The following is a 24684-nucleotide window of genomic DNA, read 5'->3' as shown; positions in this document are numbered from 1 at the left end:
TAGGAGATTGTTGGAACTGTAATGGAAGACCTCACCAACAGTTGTCCAGTAGAGTAAAGGCATATGCCTGACCATATCCCACCATTGTAACACCACATTAGGGATGCTGACAGGTTTGTGTCCCTTTGCTGCTAGGATCCGCTAGCTGTGGTTAAACCTTGAGGGGATTCCAAGCCTTGTTTGTTTTTGTTGTTTAACGTAGCACTCAACAATATCCCAATATGACGGCGGTCTGTAGATAATTTAGTCTGGACCAGAAAATCCATTGATTGACATGAGCATCGATCTACCTAACTGGGATATGATGACATGCATCAACCAAGTCAGCAAGGGACCACCCAATCCCGTTACGACAAGTATAGGTTGCTGAAGATCAATTCTAACTCGGATCTTCACGGGCTGATTCCAGCTTGAATTATTGTTCCCCAGGGTAAGGCACATGACTTGCTTGACTGCATGCTATCCTACCCCAACAATGTGGTACGTTACTCAGGATATCAGTCACGTGTTTGTCTAGTCCAGACTGATTAGTTTCAGGCCTCTCTCAAATAGGTTGAGTATTGCTGAGTGCAGCATTAAACAACAAATCTTCAAATGGTTGGGGCCAGAATCCCAGATATGTGTCAACAACATGTACCATTTGGAGACCTTTGACCCAAATTAGACTCATCAACCGAACAGGCTATGAACAATACTTTTCAAACCTGCATTAAACTTTAATGCACTCTCTCACGTTCACATCCAGGTGGCCCTGCTTTCCGACCTTGGGACTGACTGTGTTCAGCTGTCTATATGTATGAATCAGGTTTAGGGTTTGAAAGGAATCCTGTTCAATGTTGAATCAAACTATTTGAAGAGAATGTCATCTTACAATAAGTTTTGCTTAAGTATTTCAAGCTAGCCACTCGTTTGACAAGTTATCAGAATATACCTCCATCTGCCAGTATATCCTGGTCAAACAATGTGACACGTGACATAAACAAAGGTCATGGAACTCACATCAGTGCGGTCGACCTATATTTGAATAAAGACCGCCTCCGTGGTCAAGTGGATAGAACGTCTGCCTAGAGACCGGAAGGTCATGTGTGTAAATGCAGCATGTCTCTTGTTTAGGCAATACTGACAGCCATAGTAATTCATCTGACGAAATACCCGTGCACGTGTCCATGAACACAAGTTGCAAATTGTGTAACGGTTGAAGGAAGCCTAATGTGCTGGTACCAAATCTATTAATGCCTAGCAAATGGAGATTTCTAGCTTTCGAGGCAAGTTAAAAATAAGCAGAGTTATTTCCCTTCACATGTGATCGATTTAACATGAACGTAATATAACTGCTACATGAAAGACAATGAAGCAATTCTAGAAACATTTCAAATGGGAGTGAAAGGATTATTCACAGTTAACATCTTAGCATGTGTATTTTAATACAACGTCTGGCTCCTTTTATGTGTGAAGATCCGGGGTAGAATATGTCTACAGCAACCCATGCTTGTCGTAAGAGGCGACTAACGGGATCGGGTGGTCAGGCTCGCTGACTTGGTTGATGCATGTCATCGTATCCCACAAATATGTATAACACTCTAAAACCGACTTGTGCCCTGTTTTCCGGTTTAACGTAGAGATGTTGCACCTCTTTGTTTTGATATATCTTTGGTATATTTTGTCATTTCTTTATTTCATTACTGAACAGTGTCGCTTAAAGTTGAATGTGTGTGTGTGTGTGTGTGTGCGTGCGCGCGCTAGATGTTGTCAAAAACATACGCCTATGTGAAAAATTAAAATACTGTGCCAGCAATTAAGAACTCAGTATGACACTTTTACTGACCAAAATCACGCTGTGCAGTGTCTGTATTCACATACTAACTATTTCATCCATAACAAAGTGAACGTTATACGATAAAATGCAAATGTATATCCATATGATTGACAAACATATTTTCTTTAAATCTTACATTTTTATTGCAAAGAAAACACCGGAGAGTGTCCCAATTTTAACCTCTGACTTCTCGACCCAATGGACAGGGACGTTTGTTACATTACTCAAAATCACGGTTAGGAATACCGATGTCTAAAGTATCTCTTTGTCTAAAGAACTCAAAATTTCAAATTTAGCGCTCCAAAAGGTAAGGAGTGATGTCCCCGGCATCAGGAGTAGGGCATGTGGTCCCCTCAAACGGAAAAGTCATATTTTCAATCAAAGCATATAACAGTGGCAGTGTAAACACTTGTTAAAGTATCGGTGACTTCTTTAGAAGGAGGTTGTCAAAGTCCGCCAGTCCATAAGTGTCTGTACCCAGAGCCAGAAACCCACTGGATGACAGAGACGGGGCACGTGCCGCCATCACCTCCTGCCCATTCACAAAGCCGAACATTCCCGTACTCTGAAACACAATAAAGCGTAAAACTGGCTTTAGTTAATAGAATTCAATCCAAGGTAGACTGACAAACATCTTTAAGGAACTTAAATATTGATCCTCGTGTGTGACCATCATTGGTTTCTCTCTGCTGTAGCCTTTTGTGATGCGTGCAGTAAGGACACACGAGTAACTTGGTTCGTGATGAACGCCAAACCCCGCAGTATGTTCTCTAACTTAAAACACATAACTACTTTCCCTAACATTCTTTTATGCAAGGTTTTTCAAAATAAACCACACTTTTTGCAGTCTGTATTTCTACTGTATGAGTCGCTCATGCGTGCTGCACGAGAAATCCACCAAGCATCTTGGTGGATGCATGTAGACTAACATCTAGTCTCTGAAAGGAACATATTTTACCCCCAAAAAAGTTGTTAAATCATAGTTATAAAATATAATAAAAAGGACCTCAGAGTCGTTCTTCATTTTCAGCTACTGCAGTAATCTAGACATGCCAAATATTATAGACTTGCATGGGCTGTATTGGATATATTTGTTTCAGGGTCTGTATGACAGACTACAACGTATGCTACAAGGATCTATGGAGTCCTAAACAAGTATTGTATGAATCGCTTCTGAGCTTTTAGTATATACTGACGAATGCAACAGGAAAGATAGTGCTCTGAGCACGTAATAGACTATATGTTTCCCCTGTTTGTTCTTGTTTTTATAAAAGGGTTAGATAATGACTCTAACGTGAACATAATTACAGGTGAGATCATGTAACACATACATATTACAGGATTTACAAACTTTGAAATATTTAGTAGTTCATTTCACGAGGTGTGGTCATGTGTTGCCTTGCCCGAGGTTGAATATTACCCGTCCTCAAATCATAATATATGGATTTGAACCCCACTGGCGACACATGTTTTCTTACAAAATTTGAATTTATCCACTTGACAGTAAACAAATAACATTTCCGTTCATTCCAAGAGTACATAAAGGATATGATAAACAACATTTACTGTCAATTCGTGAAAATGTAATGGATCGTTCAAACAATAGTCAAGTCACAGGTGTGTATGTATAAATACAAGTGTGGGTATATATGTTCTCATACAAATGTACACACCGCAACCTATAGTGACTAAAAAGCCATTACATCTTCTCTGTGAACGTACCCAGAGTCGCAGCTCGAATGTGTTCCAGCCTTTGCGACAGTTGATGGGGCCTGTCGACACTACCTGGCTCCTCACTGAAACACACAGAAAATATACAAATTGTGCAAAACTACCTTTTGATCCAACATTGTGTCTACATTGTGATTACTGATATCCTGTCCGACTTGCACAGGTCTTGTGAGATCATGTAGAGAGATATAAGACTTACACATGTCCTGTGAGATCATGTCGAGAGATGTAAGACTTACACATGTCCTGTGAGATCATGTAGAGAGATGTAAGACTTACAGAGATAGTGTGAGATGATGTAGAGAGGTGTAAGACTTATATAGGTCGTGTGAGATGATATAGAGAGGTGTAAGACTTACACAGGTCGTGTGAGATGATGTAGAGAGGTGAAAGACTTACACAGATCGTGTGAGATCATGTAGAGAGGAGTAAGACTTACACTGATCGTGTGAGATCATGTAGAGTGATGTACGACTTACACAGATCGTGTGAGATCATGTTGAGAGATGTAAGACTTACACAGTTCGTGGGAGATCATGTAGATCACTGTAACATGTAGAGAGACTTACTCAGGTCCTGTGAGAGGATGTAGAAGTTGTCATCGGGGAATACGAAGAAGAAGACGCCGGTGGTGTCGTATGACACACAGCCTCCCTGGTTCACCCTTGCTCCCAGAAACACGCCCTTGGTGCCGTTAACTGGACTGAGACGGACATCTACTCGGATGGAAACATTCTCCCTGAAACAGCCACTTTTTGTATAACACTTTTTAAAATCCGTTTCGTTTCTACTATAAAAGTCCACATAAACCGTTGTACATTACAGGCATATCAGAGGGCAACAAGTCGTCTTGAAACGTTCTGTCCAAACACAGAAAGTGTAGTTTAAATTATGAATGTTTTGTACCCATCAAAGAATTCTTTATGGAAAGTATGAAACATGGTTACGCTCCTCAAATTAACTGTAGGTTCACCCATGATACTCAATCATAAAACGTAGACACCTGAGAATCACCAGTCTCGATTATCCACCGATTCCACGGGGCGTAAAAGCCAAGCTGGCGGGGAAAACTATATGAATGGTGTTCGCGACTATGGTAAGCCCGTCCCCTACACAATTTACATAGAATGTAATGTGTTTGTTTGTTGCCTACCTAAGTTCTACTTCATGTAGAGAGATGTAAGACTCACACAGGTCCTTTGAGATCATGTAGAGAGATGTAAGACTTACAGTATCATGTAGAGAGATGTAAGACTTACATAGGTCGTGTGAGATCATGTAGAGAGATGTAAGACTTACACATGTCCTGTGATATCATGTAGAGAGATGTAAGACTTACACAGGTCTTGTGAGATCATGTAGAGAGATGTAAGACTTACACAGATCCTGTGAGATCATGTAGAGAGATGTAAGACTTACACATGTCCTGTGAGATCATGTAGAGAGAGGTAAGACTTACACAGGTCGTGTGGGATCATGTAGAGAGATGTAAGACTTACACATGTCCTGTGAGATTATGTAGAGAGATGTAAGACTTACACAGGTCGTGTGATATCATGTAGAGAGATGTAAGACTTACACATGTCCTGTGAGATCATGTAGAGAGATGTAAGACTTACACAGATCGTGTGAGATCATGTAGAGAGATATAAGACTTACACATGTCCTGTGAGATCATGTAGAGAGATGTAAGACTTACACATGTCCTGTGAGATCATGTAGAGAGAGGTAAGACTTACACAGTTCGTGAGAGATTATGTAGAGAGATGTAAGACTTACACATGTCCTGTGAGATTATGTAGAGAGATGTAAGACTTACACATGTCCTGTGAGAGATTTTGTAGATCATGTAGAGAGAATGGATTGACCATGGGTCTCACGTTCAGCAAACAATGCAATTTTCTCCAGGGTCTCTGATCAGCGATCGAATTTGGTCCCGAGTTTCCGATCGTTGTAAGTGATTCAGAGATCCACTCATTTAATGTGTTCCTTGTGGATCCAATGTTTTCATGCGGTCCTGGTGTATCTAAACAAAGTATGTTGTCTAGGTGCTCCCATCATCGTATGTTGTTCAGGTGCTCCCATCATCGTATGTTGTCTAGGTGCTCCTGTAATCGTATGTTGTCCAGGTGCTCCCATTATCGTATGTTTTCTAGGTGCTCCCCTCATCGTTTGTTGTGCAGGTGTTCCCATCATCGTATATTGTCTAGGTGCTCCCATCATCGTATGTTTTCTAAGTGTTCCCGTCATCGAAAGTTGTCCAGGTGTTCCCATCATCGTATGTTGTCTAGGTGCTCCCATCATCGTATGTTGTCTAAGTGTTCCCGTCATCGTATGTTGTCCAGGTGTTCCCATAATCGTATGTTCTCTAGGTGCTCCCCTCATCGTATGTTGTCCTGGTGTTCCCATCATCGTATGTTGTCCAGGTGTTCCCATCATCGTATGTTGTCTAAGTGCTCCCCTCATCGTATGTTGTCCAGGTGCTCCCATCATCGTATGTTGTCCAGGTGTTCCCATCATCGTATGCTGTCTAGGTGCTTCCATCATCGTATGTTGTCTAGATGCTCCCATCATCGTATGTTGTCTAAGTGTTCCCATCACCCTATGTTGTCAAGGTGCTCCTCTCATCGTATGTTGTCCAGGTGTTCCCATCACCCTATGTTGTCCAGGTGCTCCCATCATCGTATGTTGTCTAGGTGCTCCCATCATCTTATGTTGTCCAGGTGCTCCCCTCATCGTATGTTGTCCAGGTGTTCCCATCATCGTATGTTGTCCAGGTGTTCCCATCATCGTATGATGTCTAAGTGTTCCCCTCATCGTATGTTGTCTAGGTGCTCCCCTCATCGTATGTTGTCTAGGTGCTCCCATCATCGTTTGTTGTTCAGGTGCTCCCATCATCAAATGGTGTCTATGTGCTTCCATTATCGTATGTTGTCCAGGTGCTCCCATCATCGTATGTTGTCCAGGTGCTCCCCCTGTTTGTTGTGCAGGTGTTCCCATCATCGTATGATGTCTAGGTGCTCCCATCATCGTATGTTGTCAAGGTGCTCCCATCATCGTATGTTGTCTAAGTGCTCCCATCATCGTATGTTGTCCAGGTGCTCCCATCATCGTATGTTCTCTAGGTGCTCCCATCATCGTATGTTGTCCAGGTGCTCCCATCATCGTATGTTGTCTAGGTGCTCCCATCATCGTATGCTGTCTAGGTGCTCCCATAATCGTATGTTCTCTAAGTGCTCCCATCATCGTATGTTGTCTAGGTGTTCCCATCATCGTATGTTGTCCAGGTGTTCCCATCATCGTATGTTGTCCAGGTGCTCCCATCATCGTATGTTGTTCAGGTGCTCCCATCATCGTATGTTGTCCAGGTGTTCCCATCATCATATGTTGTCCAGGTGTTCCCATCATCGTGTGTTGTCTAGGTGCTCCCATTATCGTATGTTGTCCAGGTGCTCCCATCATCGTATGTTGTCCAGGTGTTCCCATCATCGTATGTTGTCTAGGTGCTCCCACCATCGTATGTTGTCCAGGTGCTCCCATCATCGTATGTTGTCCAGGTGCTCCCATCATCGTATGTTGTCTAGGTGTTCCCATCATCGTATGTTGTCCAGGTGTTCCCATCATCGTATGTTGTCCAGGTGCTCCCCTCATCGTTTGTTGTCTAGGTGCTCCCCTCATCGTTTGTTGTCCAGGTGCTCCCATCATCGTATGTTGTCTAGGTGCTCCCATCATCGTATGCTGTCTAGGTGCTCCCATAATCGTATGTTCTCTAAGTGCTCCCATCATCGTATGTTGTCTAGGTGTTCCCATCATCGCATGGTGTCTTTTTTTGTTCCCATCATCATATGTTGTCTAGGTGATCCCATCATCTTATTGTTGTCCAGGCGTTCCCATCATCGTTTGTTGTCTAGGTGCTCCCATAATCGTATGTTCTCTAAGTGCTCCCATCATCGTATGTTGTCTAGGTGTTCCCATCATCGCATGGTGTCTTTTTTTGTTCCCATCATCATATGTTGTCTAGGTGATCCCATCATCTTATTGTTGTCCAGGTGTTCCCATCATCGTATGCTGTCTAGGTACTCCCATAATCGTATGTTCTCTAAGTGCTCCCATCATCGTATGTTGTCTAGGTACTCCCATCATCGTATGTGCTTTATAGTATTGAAAGCTCGCCATTAATGTTAACCTTATGTTCATTACCCAGAAATGCCCAAAGTGTAGAATTCCCCACTTTTATGAGGTTTATTTAGTTACAGATCTAGCGTTTGACAGATGGTGTATGTTGCACCGTAGTTATCTCTGATTACTATGTTCAGTCTCTTACCAACTGTAATCGCCAATGATATTAAAGCTCTTGTTGAGCATGTGTTCCGCCGAGTTGCGGCACCACATCAGGGGCTGCGTTAGAACCATCTGACGAAGGAACTTGTTGTTGTCCTCCGCCACGACTTCGAACGAACCCAACTGCTGGGCAAGATTATGAGGCTCCATGGAAACCTCGTATCCTTGAACGAAGAATAATGATGCAAGGCGATAATATTTGTATGGAAAATGGGAGTTCCATGACAAAACAAGTGTTCGTATTATTAGATGTCCGCCATGCAAATACTTAAATGGTACTTAGTGGTAGTTTAAGCACGGACCACAAAGCGAGTATGGTTTTATGTCGTTTTAGCAATAATCCGGCCATATGACGACAGAAATGGGCTTCACACGCTGTGGGTCTAATCACTAGGCTACATCACCATCCCTTTACAACCAGGGTCTAATCACTTGACTACATCACTGACCCTTTACAGCCCGGGTCTAATCACTAGGCTACATCACCATCCTTCTACAACCCGGGTCTAATCACTAGGCTACATCACCACCCTTCTACAACCCGAGTCTAATCACTAGTCTACATCACCACCCCGCTACAACCCGAGTCTAATTGCTAGGCTACATCACCATCCCTCTACAACCCGGATCTAATCACTAGCCTACATCACCATCCCTTTAAAACCAGGGTCTATAATCACTAGGCTACATCACCACCCCTCTACAACCCGGGTCTAATCACTAGGCTACATCACCACCCCTCTACAACCCGGGTCTAATCACTAGGCTACATCACCATCCCTTTAAAACCAGGATCTATAATCACTTGACTACATCACTGACCCTTTACAGCCCGGGTCTAATCACTAGGCTACATCACCACCTCTCTACAACCCGGGTCTAATCACTAGGCTATATCACCATCCCTCTACAACCCGAGTCTAATCACTAGGCTACATCACCACCCCTCTACAACCCGAGTCTAATCACTAGGCTACATCACCACCCTTCTACAGCCCTTGTATAATCACTTGGATACATCACCACCCCTTTACAACCCGGGTCTAATCACTAGCCTACATCACCACCAATTTACAACCCGCGTCTAATCACTAGGCTACATCACCGCTCCTTTCCAACCCAGGTCTAATCACTAGGCTACATCACCACCCTTCTACAACCCGGGTCTAATGACTAGCCTACATCACCACCAATTTACAACCCGGGTCTAATCACGTGGCTACATCACCGCTCCTTTACAACCCAGGTCTAAACACTAGCCTACATCGCCACCCTTCTACAACCCGGGTCTAATGACTAGCCTACATCACCACCAATTTACAACCCGGGTCTAATCACTTGGCTACATCACCGCTCCTTTACAACCCAGGTCTAAACACTAGCCTACATCGCCACCCTTCTACAACCCGGGTCTAATGACTAGCCTACATCACCACCAATTTACAACCCGGGTCTAATCACTTGGCTACATCACCGCTCCTTTACAACCCAGGTCTAAACACTAGCCTACATCACCACCCTTCTACAACCCAGGTCTAATCACTAGCCTACATCCCCACCCCGCTGCAACCCGGGTCTAATCACTTCTACAGCCCGGGTCCAGTCACCAGGCTACATAAACACTCCTCTACAACCTGGGTCCAGTCACAAGGCTACATAACAACTCCTCTACAACCAGGGTCCAGTCACAAGGCTACATAAACACTCCTCTACAACCAGGGTCCAGTCACCAGGCTACATAACCACTCCTCTACAACCTGGGTCCAGTCACCAGGCTACATAACCACTACTCTACAACCAGGGTCCAGTCACAAGTCTACATAACCACTCCTCTACAACCTGGGTCCAGTCACCAGGCTACATAACCACTCCTCTACAACCAGGGTCCAGTCACCAGGCTACATAACCACTACTCTACAACCAGGGTCCAGTCACAAGGCTACATAACCACTCCTCTACAACCTGGGTCCAGTCACCAGGCTACATAACCACTCCTCTACAACCCGGGTCCAATCACAAGGCTACATAACCACTCCTCTACAACCCGGGTCCAATCACAAGGCTGCATCACCGCTCCTAAACAACTAAATCTGATGACGCAGCATGCTTCATCCACGACGCACCTTCGAAGTCATCGTGATAGGGTAGAGGGAACGCCTTAGGTTTTGGTGGAGGAGGGTAGCTGCCCTTGTTTCCTGTCTTCACTGTCGTCAACGTCCAAACTTCGTCGACACCGACAGACAACGTCGCCTGACTATTGGTAACCTATGAGGACATACACTCAGGTATTCAGTGGTTAGTCTTACAACGCCAAGCCCAATGCTGTCCACTGGACAAGAATGGACATTGATCAGAGATCATTCCCAAACATGTGTTTTGGTATTAAACACATACTGGACTTCTAAACGATGATAAACGATGATGTATAGATCAAAACGTGTTTAGAATTGTGTTTAGATCCTAAACTGAACAACGGTTTTGAGTGTTTTATCTACCACGTTCATTATCTAAACACATGAAATGGACAAAGCTCAAAAGTACCAGAATCTAAACATGTCTAAGATCTATTCACTTTTAACTTTTGAGGGGTCGACGGAATGCCATGTAAGAATAGGGTGTGTGGGGGTGTCGTGGTGAATTAAACATCTTGAAAAAAGTAATAATGCTTCAGACTGCTACCAAAATTATATTTTTGCAATGTGTTTTTCTTAAGAAAAAGTTCAGGCTGTTTTTATTTAAACAAGATATGATTTGGCAGCTTTAACTGAACAAATATTTAATCTCCCGACAAAAAGACTAAATGGTCGGTCCCTTAAACATGTTCAGGAAAACGTAAGTGCGTAACCATGTGTACAGCAGGTCTACTGTCGTGCCTTCATGCGCCTTCAGTGGGTGAGTGAGTAAGACGACTTTAAACCGTCTGTCATTTAACAAGAGCATTAAGACGATCCTAGGCATTTAGTGAGTGAGTATGGTCTTACTCCGCATTTAACAATATTCCAGCAATATCACGACGGGGAACACCAGAAGTTGGCTTCACATATTGTACTGGTGTGGGGTATTCGAACCCGGGTCTTGACGTGACGAGCAAATGCTTTAACCACAAGGCTACCCTAGTTGTACTGGAAATAGTCGAAGTGTTTTGCAGGAGAATGGGATGGAGGTGGATACATTGATACAGAATGTATTGCCAATAGAGGACCTTGAGAGGTGGATACATTGATACAGAATGTATTGCCAATAGAGGACCTTGAGAGGCTGACGTTTCTGAAAGATGACATCTTTGACTTCAGGGTCAAACGACAGCTTGGTGTACCACACCTCAAACTCTGTAATGGCCTCCTGAAAATGTACAGAGAAATGTGACCCATCTTGTTATATGACATGTTTTTCTCAAGTGACTTGATAAAGTTAATATTTCTATATGTGCATCAACGAGAGAAAGTGGCAACTTTATTAATTTGCGAAATGACATAAAAACATATAATCTGACGAGAAAAGCTGAATGTTCTATTTGTTATCTCAGTCATCTTAGAAAACAACACGTCTGAAAACAACAGAATATCAAGGGGTCTGAAACTAGTTCCAACATATGTTATGTACATACAACATATAACAGACACCTCCATACCACGCATACAATATAAAACAGATATATCGATACGACACATACAATATATAACAGACACCTCGATACCACTCTTACAATATATAACAGATACATCCATACCGTGTATACAATATATTACAGACACTTCGATACCACAGATGCAATATATAACAGACACATCGATACCACACATACAATATATAAGTGTGTGTTTGGGGCGATAATACTGGCGAATCGCTCTCGGGGGAGTTATCGAAGCCATAGTTTATTCGAGATAGCGAGGTATGAACAGCCAGCCAGCCAGATCAGTTAACAGCCTGGTAATTATCAATCCATAGCAATACGATTGCATATACGATAAATTAATACAACATGTTATATAATGACTAATTGAAATGTATTTCGCAGGAATTAAAATAAAATAAAAATTGTGACAAATTTACATGTATTACGTGTAGAATTGACAACAGCTGAGGAAGTTGCACGTGGTTTTGTTTTTAAACACAAACTTTATTTTTTACGAAAAAAGTCATGGACAGATGTTGGTATGCACTTCAATGCCTATGGTTTCTGTGGATGAAAGTTAGACAATGCTGCAAGTGATCTGTTTCATTCCCTAAGCCAAACTCTGTATCTAGGAGGACTGTTCATACCTACATGAAAAGCTTATTTCCTTATTTGTAGTTCTGTCACGATATGACGTCAGAATCATCGCCATACTTACCACGCTTCCTTCAAGCTGGATGGTGACGGTTTGAGAGGCAGATACGTTGTAGGGTTGGAGTGGAGGCCGAACACATTCAGAGTGATCGTGGCTCTAGGAATGAAATTACATCAAAATCATAGTGGAGTAATTAACGAATTCATCTTAGAACAAACAATGATATCAAAGCTTGCAAAGCTTTGTATTCCAGTTGTATTTGTGTTAAATGGTGTCTTGATGAGTATGACCGTAGCACTGATTTCTTCATGTAGTATTACTTCATCTCCTCCGTGATAAAGCAACAGGCACCCAAACCTCAACAGGCACTTTACTGATAATGTGGTTCAGTTGGAATAGGTTTGTCATCATTGCATCCATAGTCAACAAATCAGGGCCAAAATTCCTTTTTAAATGTATTCCCAATATTTGTGAATGTTGTTTAACACCGCAGTCAGCAATGTTTAAGCTACAACACGAACAACAAACAATCGGTGCTATTGGGGGAGATGACAGGCAATTAGGACCTGACCATACGTTAGTCATTTCCAACGACCTGATGCTGGAGACCTGTTCTGATTCAGGTCCCAAGGGGTAGTGTAATTTGCCACAGTCCTGGGTCTACCTCAAAGGGGTGGATTAGTGGAGTTCAACGCAGCCCTGAACAGTATTGCAGTTATACTTCAGTTGGTATGCCAGCTTCATGTGGAAGGTTACGACCGATGGGATGCCGGTGGTAAAAGTTTACCACTGGCACGGGTATGATGCTGGCAAACCTAGAAACATTATAAGAGCGAACCGGGATTCGAACCTGGCAAGCCTAAGGGACGCAAGTTGCATAGCGACTGGACCATCCATTCACCCTACCTTATACTGAACCTTGACTAAAGTACAAATACACTATTGTTTCGGTTTGCTGAGATGTGATGAGAAATGAAACGGAAATGTCATGGTTGAGGGTGTTTAGGTACATGATATTCTGTAGGGTATTTTCTAAATATTTACCATGGTCTCAATGACGATTGTGAACTCTTTCTTGTCGAGAGTGATAAGACTGACGTAACTTCCGCCATGTTCCAAATGGCCGACACCGTAGCCATGGCGTAGATAATACCAGCCTATGTCGGTGAACTGTGTGGTGTGAGCTGATATGGAGAGAGGAACAACCATTGCAATATACAGTTATTGTATATACAGATTACACACTTGTGTGTAGTACTGCTTTTATGAAACAAGGATCAAAATCTTCTTCTTTTTTGCATTTATTAAATACATGAAGTCTGACGGGAGATTCATATAATCAGCTTAAGCACACAATTGCAATACTCATTTTCTTATCCATATTTGGTAATCAGCATTAGACGTGACAGTGTTTCAATCAAGGTTTAATCTAAAATAGGGTCATGAAAGACAGCGGAGATGCTGGGAACGTTTCCCCGCCGTCATATTGCTGGAAGAATGCTAAAAGCGGCGTAAAACCATACTCATCATGTTCTCCTATTGTCTAGCCCCAACGGCGTTCTCACTGGTAGGTTCTTAACTGTATACAACATCTGGTGTTTTAAGTTCCAAATCTCGGATGCCATCTCGGTTATAGTATTAGAACCATATTCCATGGCAATATCAATCAACTCTGTTTTAGAATTTGTGGTGCCTTGAACACGTTTGATGTACAGTACTGTACAGAAGCCAGTTACCTGTCACCCAGATAGGGCTGTCGACGGCGTAGTTACCGCTCCATGGCTCCGCCGCAGTCATCAGCCCTGCACGGTACCACGGCAAGCCTTCATAGTAGCTGGCGATCAGGTTCCAAGAGATTGTGCTGGAAACAAGAATATCGTATGGGGTTATGGGCTAACTATGAAATTTTAGCCAGTCTTACAAAAAAGCTAGATTTCAACATTTGTTTGGGATATAAAAAACAAATCAATTTTGTTAGATCACTGGAGTGAAGCATACAGTTACAAATTAGTCAAATTGTGAGGGTGCCAACTCCCTCCTCCCTTGAATCCTTAATACCATCTAAATTTTCATTCATTGCACACTCCTGAATCCCGAGTACGACATAAGCCAGTTTCAAAAGCATTTAGAAAATGTAGGATTTGAAGTTCAATTACTGAAAAAGTATAGAAAAGTTATAATTAACAGAAACTGTTATGTGCACCATTAATTTGTTTAAAATTTGATTCTGCATACCAAATATTATTTTATTTACTTACCGCGTGCCACACTACCGAGTTCAGAATACCCTGTAAATTGACCCCCGAACTAAAAGGGGATTGGCAGCCTTAATTGTTAATTCCAAACTGCTCCAGTACGCTAAATATGCAGCATATTGTAAGGAGTACCAAGCATACGTTTTACCTATCCAACTGACGCCACGCTTCTCAGTTTATAATGAATGTTTGCTCAAAACACAATCGCGAATCGTCATTACGAACACATGAGTGCGGCGTTAAACAACAAACAAGACAAACGAACACATGATTGGACCTAATGTCTCGACTGCGTTCTGATGCTTTACCTTGTCATCCCTCCATTAACGTAGTTCTGGTTTAAAATCTGAAATGGTACAAAAAGCCATATAAGGTTTGCAAGAAACAAATTCCTACACGGATGTGTGCAAGGATTGTATGTAATGTCCTTGGCATAATAGTCCTACTTGCGTCATTGTGATTAGAAGGTGAAGGTTGCCCACTGAAATATAGTTCCACTGCTACCTATAAAATCTACACAAGCAACACGACATCACGGAGGTGCGCGTTTCCATCGATTCACGGAAGAAATTCATTTCAAATACACCCATGCCTATTAAATAGTGATATTTTAAGAATTCTGGACCATTCAATATTATGTAATCACTCCAAAATTCCCTGTTAGTATAACTTGAAAGCCAAAGATTCCCGAAGTAATCAGATTCTGGTTCACAAAATTCAATAGTCCCAAAATCTATCCAGTACAAGCCCGCTTTTCCCGTCCGTTTGCTGTCGAGCAATTTCATCATTGATCACCTCATCTCATTCCACTGTTACAACCCCCACCCTCCACCCTACCCTGGCCCAGCAGCCGCCGCCGGTTTCGTTGTTGAAGGTGCTGTAGTCTTCAGATGACCACAGCTGCTTCTCTGTCTCAAGAGCTTTGAGTGACGTCACAGTACCCGGGTAGTGAGCCCTGCCAAGACAAAACTCAATGCCAGTGCGTGACACCTCTGTTCCTATGATTGCTTAACTATAAAAATACTTTTCTGGACGGTCAAATATCTTGACAAGTATGAATCAGCGCATCCCCACATGTAGAGTGAGTTGGGTTTAACGCCGTTTTGAACAGTATTCCAGTTATATCATGTCAGCTGCTTGTCGGAGGTTTCAGAAGTGTACTACTTTGGTGATGACAAACCTAGAAACATAACTGGGAGGAGGGGGGGGAATCGAGTCCAAAATCATACCTTGGGGAGGGTATATATTTCGTTCTTCAAAGTATTTTCATATGGACAATAGATGTATGAGGACCAACAAACCAACCCTATGTAATCTACCGCAGCTGCCAGATCACTGTCCTTGAGCACGTCCTCGGCGATTGCCCAACCGTTTTCGTTGTCGTCGGCTGCTATTATTCTGACGTTCCTCAGGTTGTTGGCGTCCAAGGTCTTCCTCAGCGTCTTCAAGACAGGGCATATACGTACAAGCGAGAGTAACTAGTGTATAGTAGATGTCTTGTAGTATACACATAGGTGTACGTTAGTATAGGTTACAGAGGACATACTAACCTAGGACATAGTTCTGCGCATACATAGTGAGGACGTGGTCTTATGCAATGTAGAAAGAAGATACGTAATTACAGGAGGGTCTTCTTGACAATGTGCAATGATCATTTAGCAACACGGGTGGGAGTTATTGTACCCCAAGTTAGGGGCATACATTGTCAAAGAAGGATATTCTCACTTCCAACATCATGGGATTACAGTGTCACAGAAGGGTTTTCTTTTACCAAAAATATTTGGCATGCATTGACAAAAAAAATCGTCATCATAATATCATCATCATCATCACATCATACTCATCATCATCATTATTCGTTTGTATTCCACGCTGGATATAATACTTAACGCACACAGAGAATAATAACTCGTGGGGATTCTTGACGGAACAGGTATGTCTTGAGAAAGGTTCTGAAAGCAGGGTAGGTTGGAAAGTTGCGGATCATAAGTGTAGGATCGTTCCATTCAGGAACTGCTCCATAACGGGCGATCTTGATTTTGGATACAACAAGCAGGTACCAGGCAAAGTAATTTGAAGCTGATTGACGATCATACATAACGGACATAAGCCATCCTCTGACTGAACATTTTCCTCTTCTCTTGCTCAGGACACCATAGATCTATTTGGGTGCGCTGTTTTCTGGATGTGCTACTTGGCGTTCGGGAGTACAAGTCTCATAATCTACTCATCATTTCTATGATTACTTACTTTGATGTAAGTATCATTGTACGGTTTTTCATTCCAGATGCCAAGGAAGTCTATGGTAAGGTTGTAGTGCATCTTGGCACCTTGGACCCACTTCACGATGTACGTAGCCGTCTGTTGTGGATCTACATACGGGTCCTGTGGCGCAGCTGCTATCCAGCCTGGGAACCCCCACGGTAGACCATACAGCTTGATGTCCGGGTTACGCTGAAATAAAGACAAGATGACACTGCAACAATGCCTTGTTTGTTGAGCCAGGAACCGTTTCACAGAAGAAACGTTTAGATTTAGATTTGACTAGCATTTATATGAAACAGAGCCCAACAAAAGCGATGTAGATTACGGAGGAACTATACCCTACCCTGTATCACAAAAACACACATGAACCTCCATATCCATAAGGTAGCAATACCATCATGAATTGGGTCATGGCGGTCAGAATGCCTGAAATGCGCCATGAAAGGGCTCTGTGATATAGGTATTACAATATCAAAGCCAAAAGACACTCCATGTTATGCCCCCTTCATCTCGCTGTCAGAAGGAGTTGACCGCGAGATCGCATATTCCTTTTCCAGCGTGGAATCAATATATGTTATATACAGTTCGTTATAAGCGTGTTCATTATAAGCGTGGTTTATTACAATTGTACCTTCTTGGCCTCCACCATGAGCCACCACTCGTACCCTCTCTGGTAGTTCTCATCCCAGCTGTTGTGCATGTGAGACGCCTCGGTGCCATCTGGATTCAAAACATTATCACCATCATTATAGCCATCATCAGCTCCGTTCCACACATCAAATAGTTAGGATAGCGGGATATGGGTAAGGATAGACACAACACCTAATACATCGGTTCACGAGAGGTATTAAGATATTACCATGTAGTATCTATCAGCAACGTTGTCAATTGAAGCATCATCATTTCAAGTTCAATACAATATGCCATACGCCCATATCGAAATAATTTCTACATGAACCGGATAAACACCTCGGTATCTCCATTAATCTGACTTGGCTTTCACCATGTAAGTGTGTGGTATACCTGTGCTCTGCGCATCTCCGCCAATCTCGACCTTCAGAATCTGTAGACTGGCTCCGAAGTTGGGCTGCAACAGACAAGGTAACATAACTGCCAAACCATTTGACTCATGGGAACATCAAGAATACTTTTCATCAACAAGTCAATAGGTTTAAACCTATTTATTTTTATCTTTTTTATTAATGTTTGGGTTAATGATCTGAGGTCACGTGATTGAGTGTCAGGGGACAGTATTAAAGTGTTGGAGACTGATGACGAGCGATTATAGCATTATAATTTCATACTTTAAAGTTTACACAGTTTCTTTCATGCTGATTGGCTGAATGAATAGTCACGTGATCTGATATTTGGTGTTAACACTCCTGTAAACGGACTGAAAAGTTCACACGATGTGAACATTTTTTTGTGAAATTGATCATGTGAACGTTTGCCGGAACTACTTTCCGAGATTTCCCCGAAATCTCGATCGGTGTTTACGATCAACTCGTTTTTTTGTTCTGGTGTTTTATGTCGTCTAGCTGCTAGATGAAACAAAATGGATTGTCCTTACGGTGATGTGGATGGCGATCTTTCAATACAAATAACGCACGTGAAGAAAATGAATTCTGTAAAGTTACTGAGATTAACGACATTGATTTATTGAGTGATATTGACTTTGATGCCTTGTTTTCGGAAATGACAGGAATCTAGCACCAATGAAAACAATGCTGTATCCTGCTCAGATGTGGCCGCTGACAAAGATCAAAGCCACTGCTCCTGATCAATCTCAAACTAAAACCCGAATCACTATCGTTTCTGGAAAAAAAATCTGAGATTTTGAGAAACCATAAAAGACAAAAAGGTAAGGAAACCTATTTTTAAGATTTGATTTATCCCAAATATTGTTTGTTAATTTATTCAGAGAATCAAATTATGTTGACATATTTCTAGATTATGTTGTATATATTCAAAGAACTATTTTCCTTTGCGTAACTGAGTATGAGTGGGGAAAAGTATGTGACCAAGAGCCGGCAAATACTGACAAAATAACAATGTTGCAATGTTCTTTGGCGAAACCAGAGGACATCAAATTTAAGCAAACAAGCTCGGTGGTTCACACAGTTTAACCAGTGCTTTTAAATCGTTAACACTTCAATGAACCCATCCAAACTGACGTTCAACTCTTAAGAGAAGCAGTAACTAATGTTTTAAGTCAATTCTTGCAGGTTCTGGAAGCCAGTGGACATTTTGACAGGGGTGAACTCGAACTTTCTTGATCTGGTGGCTATTCTGGCTGCGGAGTTTTGTATTTGTTGAAGCCTGTCTTGGTTGATATAAGTCAGAGGACTTATGCGGTAGTCCAACCTGGGGGGTTTGTGTGCTGCAACAACTTTGGTTGCTGAATCTTGATTGAGATAGCCTCTTTCCGACGCTCCGAAGGCGAAAATGTGTTTTCTGACATAATCGTGATACTTGATACTTGATTTTCAGGTTGTTGTCAAGCAGTCCTTTGGCCTTGCATACTGATGGTATTTCAATATCTCCAACAGTAATTGTAGTAGTTGACTTTACCAGTGTTTATAGTATCTTTTGGGGGCTACAGAGAGTTAACTCAGTCTTGTAAGCGATTATCTTCAGAAAATTGGACGTCATCCAAGTTCTTACAACACAGTTTTCCATTTTATTCAGACATGATAGACGCACATCCACAGAACATGATACATAGAGCTGGTTGTCATCAGCATAATGTTCATGATTTATGCCATGGTGCTTGCTACTCACTAAATGGTTTCATATAGACGGTGAACAAGACAGGACTAATGACTGATCCTTGAGGAACACCATTTTGAAAAATGTGTGATTTTGACAAGGTGTTCCTTATGATGACGCACTGCGACCTCTCAGACAAATATGAAGAGAACCATTCGATGGCTGTGCCTGTGATTCCAACAGGACAAGGGATGAAGTGTTGCCTTTGTCTGTCTCAGTCAGTAGATGGTCTGTAACCTTGAGGGTGCTGTTTCTGTACTATTCCCCCTTTCTATATGCTGACTATTTTCCAGTTGGGATCCTACAGCCTTCTCCAGTGCTAGATGGGCGGTTTGAAACAGGCCTGTACTTTGATAGCTGTTGCGTGTCATGAATTTCATTCTCCAAGTGTGCCCTGACTGTAGCTTTCTTGAAATGTACCAATACCCTTCCCGTATTCACTGAGAGGTTTAAGATATGAGTGACTTGTTCTATAAAGTATCCAGACGCTCTCTAAGATGCGGACCATTTGATTTCTTGTTGGGGTCTGGGGTGGTGGCATAATTATGCGATAGCTCATAATTTTGTGTAAATAAAAAAAACAGCCTCAATCTGCTTAAAAAATGGTCAGCCCAAATAACAAGGTAATGGATTCCACATGTTCGTCTGTGATATGAACTCGATGTGAAATGCCAATTGGTTGGATTTGAAATGGGACGTTAACAAATCTCAGCACCCTTTAATCAAATCTCAGCTCTCTTTAAGGAAAAAATAAAATCTCAGCCCCTAAAAATGAAGAAAACAACATGACTTTACCCAAACACAAACACACACAAAGAAACACACACACACACACACACACACACACACACACACACACACACACACACACACACACACACACACACACACACACACACGCAAACTCTATTTCGCCTTTCTTATTTGTGCGTTCGTTGTACCATGGTGTAAATGGCTTGACAGCAAATCTTTTCTCCTGCTCTAATGCGTGGTTATTGAGAAGTGATATGAAGACATTGTTGTTCAAGTCCACATAGTCCTCCGTGTTTTCCGGACATGATATTGACGGGAGAGATTCTTTGATGTATTACTTGTATTTATCCCTTTTCAAAGCTATTTTCACTAACTTTGACTGAGATAACTGGATGTTCAATGTTCTAAATATTGGGGAAATGATCAGAAATTTGAAGATGTTCTACTGCGACACTGCTAAGTGTGTTACTTTCAGTGTGACCACCAGTGTGAGAAGTGGTGGGTGGCCATTGTCATGGAGCTGTGCTCTGATGATCAGGGGTGTCATCAAATAAGAATAAAGTAATAATGAAAACGTGCTAATAGGTTCACAGGTAATTGATAACACTTCATTGTACCAATTCTTGACAATAAAAGAATCAAATAAACCCAGTCTGTGCTGTCAAAGATCACTTATTAATTACATCAGAGAAAATCCACAAATGGCTTAGTTAAGTAACTGTACTACAGCAATAAATAAGTAGCTAAAACAACACTTTGACGAGTTGCGTAGACAGTCAATTAAGTCGGCTGTGTCCAATTAACACATGAGTCAATTAACTCAACACTCCAATGACTGAATAACTTCGGCTGGGTTAAATAACAGGAAATAAATACAGAGGGCTTATCCCTAAAAAAGGTCACTTGGACAATGAAATAGACGAGCACTACAGACAGACGCCACCCACGCAACACACCGTCAAAGGCCGACACAACGCACACCGATTCATCACACTCTTCAGATCTACAGCCTTTGTCTTGTCACCTGCCTTTTGTTGATAACTTCTCCACATACCAATCAGTGAACTGTTGTTGGTTCAATTATTCTATTGTATTTGAACTTCCTTAATGCCAGTTAACAGATTAAACACATAAACAATATATTGTTTTTACGGAAGTACTCAACTCAGCGCTAAAAACCAGTGCTATCTGCTGTTTGATTGGATTAAGGTAAGAATATGTATCATTCCAATGGGGATGGGCTACGGGGAGTCGCATTTTTGGCTAGGGGTTCAGCAGTCGTAATAATTTGGAGACGCATTATTTCAAGACTTTCAGTACGTCTGAATATCAAAATAGTCTAACCAACTAAAGATTCAGTCATTTTGACTGAACAAGGAAATACTAAAATTCACAAATAGCTAGACAATCACGGGAAGGTTAGTTATCCACGGATTACTAGAAAATGGAGTCTTGCAAACACTAGTTACTAAGTAGCAAGACAATCACGGGAAGGGTGGTTATCCACGGATTACTAGAAAAATGGAGTCTTGCAAACACAAGTTATACGATTTAACGAAGCCTGAGGGGTAAAGACACAAGATCCTGACAGATGTATAAATATACTGCACGCGAAACTCAGGGAAGAGAATTTCTCCTGGACATCCGGGGTATACAATAGCGTGAGGCACTTGGCCAAACGGTGTTTCTAAACACGGGGAAAACACGAATAGCAAACTAACTACTATATCCATACTGACAATCAGACAATGAACACATTATAAAATCAGTTCACAAGTACATCATTGAAACAAACCGCTTTACGTAAGTTATGTGTCAACTTAAGAATATAAAATGCAATTGGTATCTTGCTTTCCATTTTATTTCATGTTGTGTCACTCATTAATGTCTTCTGTATAGACTTCATTACAATCTACATGTATGATGTACAATATTAGGAGAAGCATTAATATAGGCCTTTTTGGCCTGTTTGCTTATCCTTTTTCCATTTTGTAATGCTATGTCATGTACAATCTGAACATTAATGGAAATAAAATACTGTTTAAATCATATCTATACTGAAGATGTAAATATCAAAATAAAGCACTGAACATAAGCTATCAAATGGTGTCATTAAAGATATACAAGGAGCTATGTACAATAATATAAGGGTAACGCTATTTTTCAGGGCATTATCATTTGTAGAAGCCGGAGGTTTTCCATTAACTGCCCGACGAAGGAGGCTTCTGCATATGATAATGCCCTGAAAAGACCGTTACCGTTATTATAGCTAAAATGGATGGAATTTGTAATCAAATAAAAAGAAACAACAACATCGGTTTTGAAACATTTACTGCAATCAACGCGAATGTCCACTGACCACATTTTACAAATATGGAAACGTCATAGAACAAACTCGATAACGTCACTATAATACGTGACGTCATTTTCTCTACCCTATGACGTCACCTAACAACGGACTTGATAATGGCCCGTCGTCAAGCAATATATGAGGGCACTATCAAGTTACAGTGGCCCGCTCATTTCTGATAATGTGCGGGCGGTTTAATGATAATTCTATCCATTTTAGCTATAGAGTAGGCCAAAATTATCATAAATACATGAGAAATATAGGAGTGTACATATGTATTCCCCTAATGTTTGAAAATCATAGTTACAAAAACATTTTCAATGAAAGAATAAGGTAGCAAAGCTATAGGAGATAGCATACATCCAGTCAATACATGGTATGAGGGTGCCATTCGATCACAAGAGAATGGAATAGCCGGGCCACTAATTCCCTAACACAGAATGTAATGACACTGTACAATGACGACCGCCGGACTTTGCCGAGCGGAGTCGGAAATAAAGCTGGGGACCTTGACACGAGGAAAATAACGACCCGGTGACAGCCATGCCTTTCTCAATGCCGAGTGGGTCTAACAGAGATACTTTCCTGTTATCAAAATGTATATTTAAATCACCAAATTTTGAGTATTTTTGTGACTGCACCGAAAGAAGCTGAATGTACATGTAGTTTGCGAATACATCATGAAATGTCGATATTTTGGTCTTGGTTTACTTGGAACTTGGAGGTCTGGCAAAATTGAACACTCCATGTTTCAAGATCACTTAAAACGATGATATCAGTGCAGTGCACATCCTACAGGGGTTTATTCAGCCTGAATCGTCTTATGATGGGTATACCCTGGACTGTGATGTCATAAATCGTCCATTTGACCCAACAATACCAATTTCAGAAAGCACTGACCCTCGTGAGGGGTAGTATTATCACTTACAAATGACAAGTGTTTGGTTTCAAGGTCAACACTCTAGTTAGGTACTAAACAAGGCTTCGTGACTTCGGACTCACCTTAAAGAGGAAGTCCAGAATCTGGTTCCGTTGTTCTTCAGGATAGTTGGCCAGGAGTTTGGACGTAGCCTGCAGGTGGAAGATACGAGTGAGTGAGTTTGGTTTTACGTTGCTTTCAGCAATATTTCAGCAATATTCCAGCAATATCACGGTGGGGGACTCCAGAAATGGGCTTCACGCATTGGGCCCATTTGGGGAATCGAACCTGGGTCTTCAGCGTGACGAGCGAACGTTTCAACCACTCGGCTACCCCACCACCCTTGGAAGATACGAAAGATGACGAAAGAAGGATTATACCGAGCCATATTTTATCTACAAGTGCTTGGAAAGACTAGAGCTATTTCTAGCCATATCTAGCCATCTCTAGCTATCCCAGGTGAGTGAGCGAGTTGGGTTTAATGCGTTTTGAACAGTATTTCAGTTATAACGATACTGGGCCTGATGTGGGAGGGCCACTTTGAACAGTATGTTAGTTATATCACGACGTGGGGCAAGATATGGGAGGAAAGCCCGAAATGATGCAGGTCTCTGACGTTTACCGCTTTGCTAAATGCTGACACATAACATCCAGATAACTGGGATCACTTGACTTTCCTATCGTCTACATACCCCTCCGCCGCTCAGCCCGCCTATACCGTCGAACTTCCGCCCCAGACCTCCTGTATCTCGAAACACATATGTCACCGCTTCACTGTAATATACAGTAACTGCATTGAGAATCGGTAATACTAACAACCATCTCATGTTGGAGAGCTTGATGTGTTCGACTGTCTCACAAATATACCGCGCACACCTCTCAGGCGGGGTATAAGCAAGTCATATAATAGTGAAGCCATAGCGTCCCGGTTTGATATCTATGGATGCTATGCATTGTTTTAAGTGTTACAAGGTCTGTGTGTATCTCCCCTGTTAACGATAACCCTAAATGTTATCATGTGCTCGCCTTTCTATCATATCTCGTTGTCTTTACATATACGTGTAGGAAGCCTTGTAGAGTATTTGGTGATACGTATATTACTAAATGCTTTCTATTGTTTATGTATATCCTTTGTCGTCACCTTTGATGACAGGTTTTCAGATTTGTGAGTGAGTGAGCGAGTGAGTTGGGTTTAACATCGCTTTTAGCAGTAT

At 41.8% G+C, this 24684-nt stretch overlaps 1 protein-coding gene across 1 annotated transcript; it reads right to left on the bottom strand.

Moving 5' to 3' along the window:
• Window positions 1-2002: 2002 nt before the first annotated feature.
• On the bottom strand, window positions 2003-24315 carry LOC139452779 (galactocerebrosidase-like). The gene is made up of 17 exons (XM_071234393.1): window positions 24163-24315; window positions 23554-23622; window positions 17703-17766; window positions 17311-17399; window positions 16665-16868; window positions 15720-15856; window positions 15252-15369; window positions 14723-14760; window positions 13896-14020; window positions 13204-13343; window positions 12223-12315; window positions 11138-11230; window positions 10012-10153; window positions 7872-8052; window positions 4117-4286; window positions 3539-3612; window positions 2003-2381 (listed from the first exon to the last, which is right to left on the bottom strand). The coding sequence occupies exons 1-17, from the start codon at window positions 24295-24297 to the stop codon at window positions 2229-2231; spliced, it is 2025 nt and encodes a 674-aa protein (XP_071090494.1). The 5' UTR covers window positions 24298-24315; the 3' UTR covers window positions 2003-2228.
• Window positions 24316-24684: the final 369 nt, after the last annotated feature.

This window comes from Haliotis cracherodii, unplaced genomic scaffold, assembly GCF_022045235.1.
Source record: "Haliotis cracherodii isolate W230 unplaced genomic scaffold, xgHalCrac1.p SCAF_9, whole genome shotgun sequence".
Taxonomy (NCBI): Eukaryota; Metazoa; Mollusca; class Gastropoda; order Lepetellida; family Haliotidae; genus Haliotis; species Haliotis cracherodii.
Note: the sequence above shows the minus strand (reverse complement) of the source record. Positions and strands in the feature narration are given on the sequence as shown.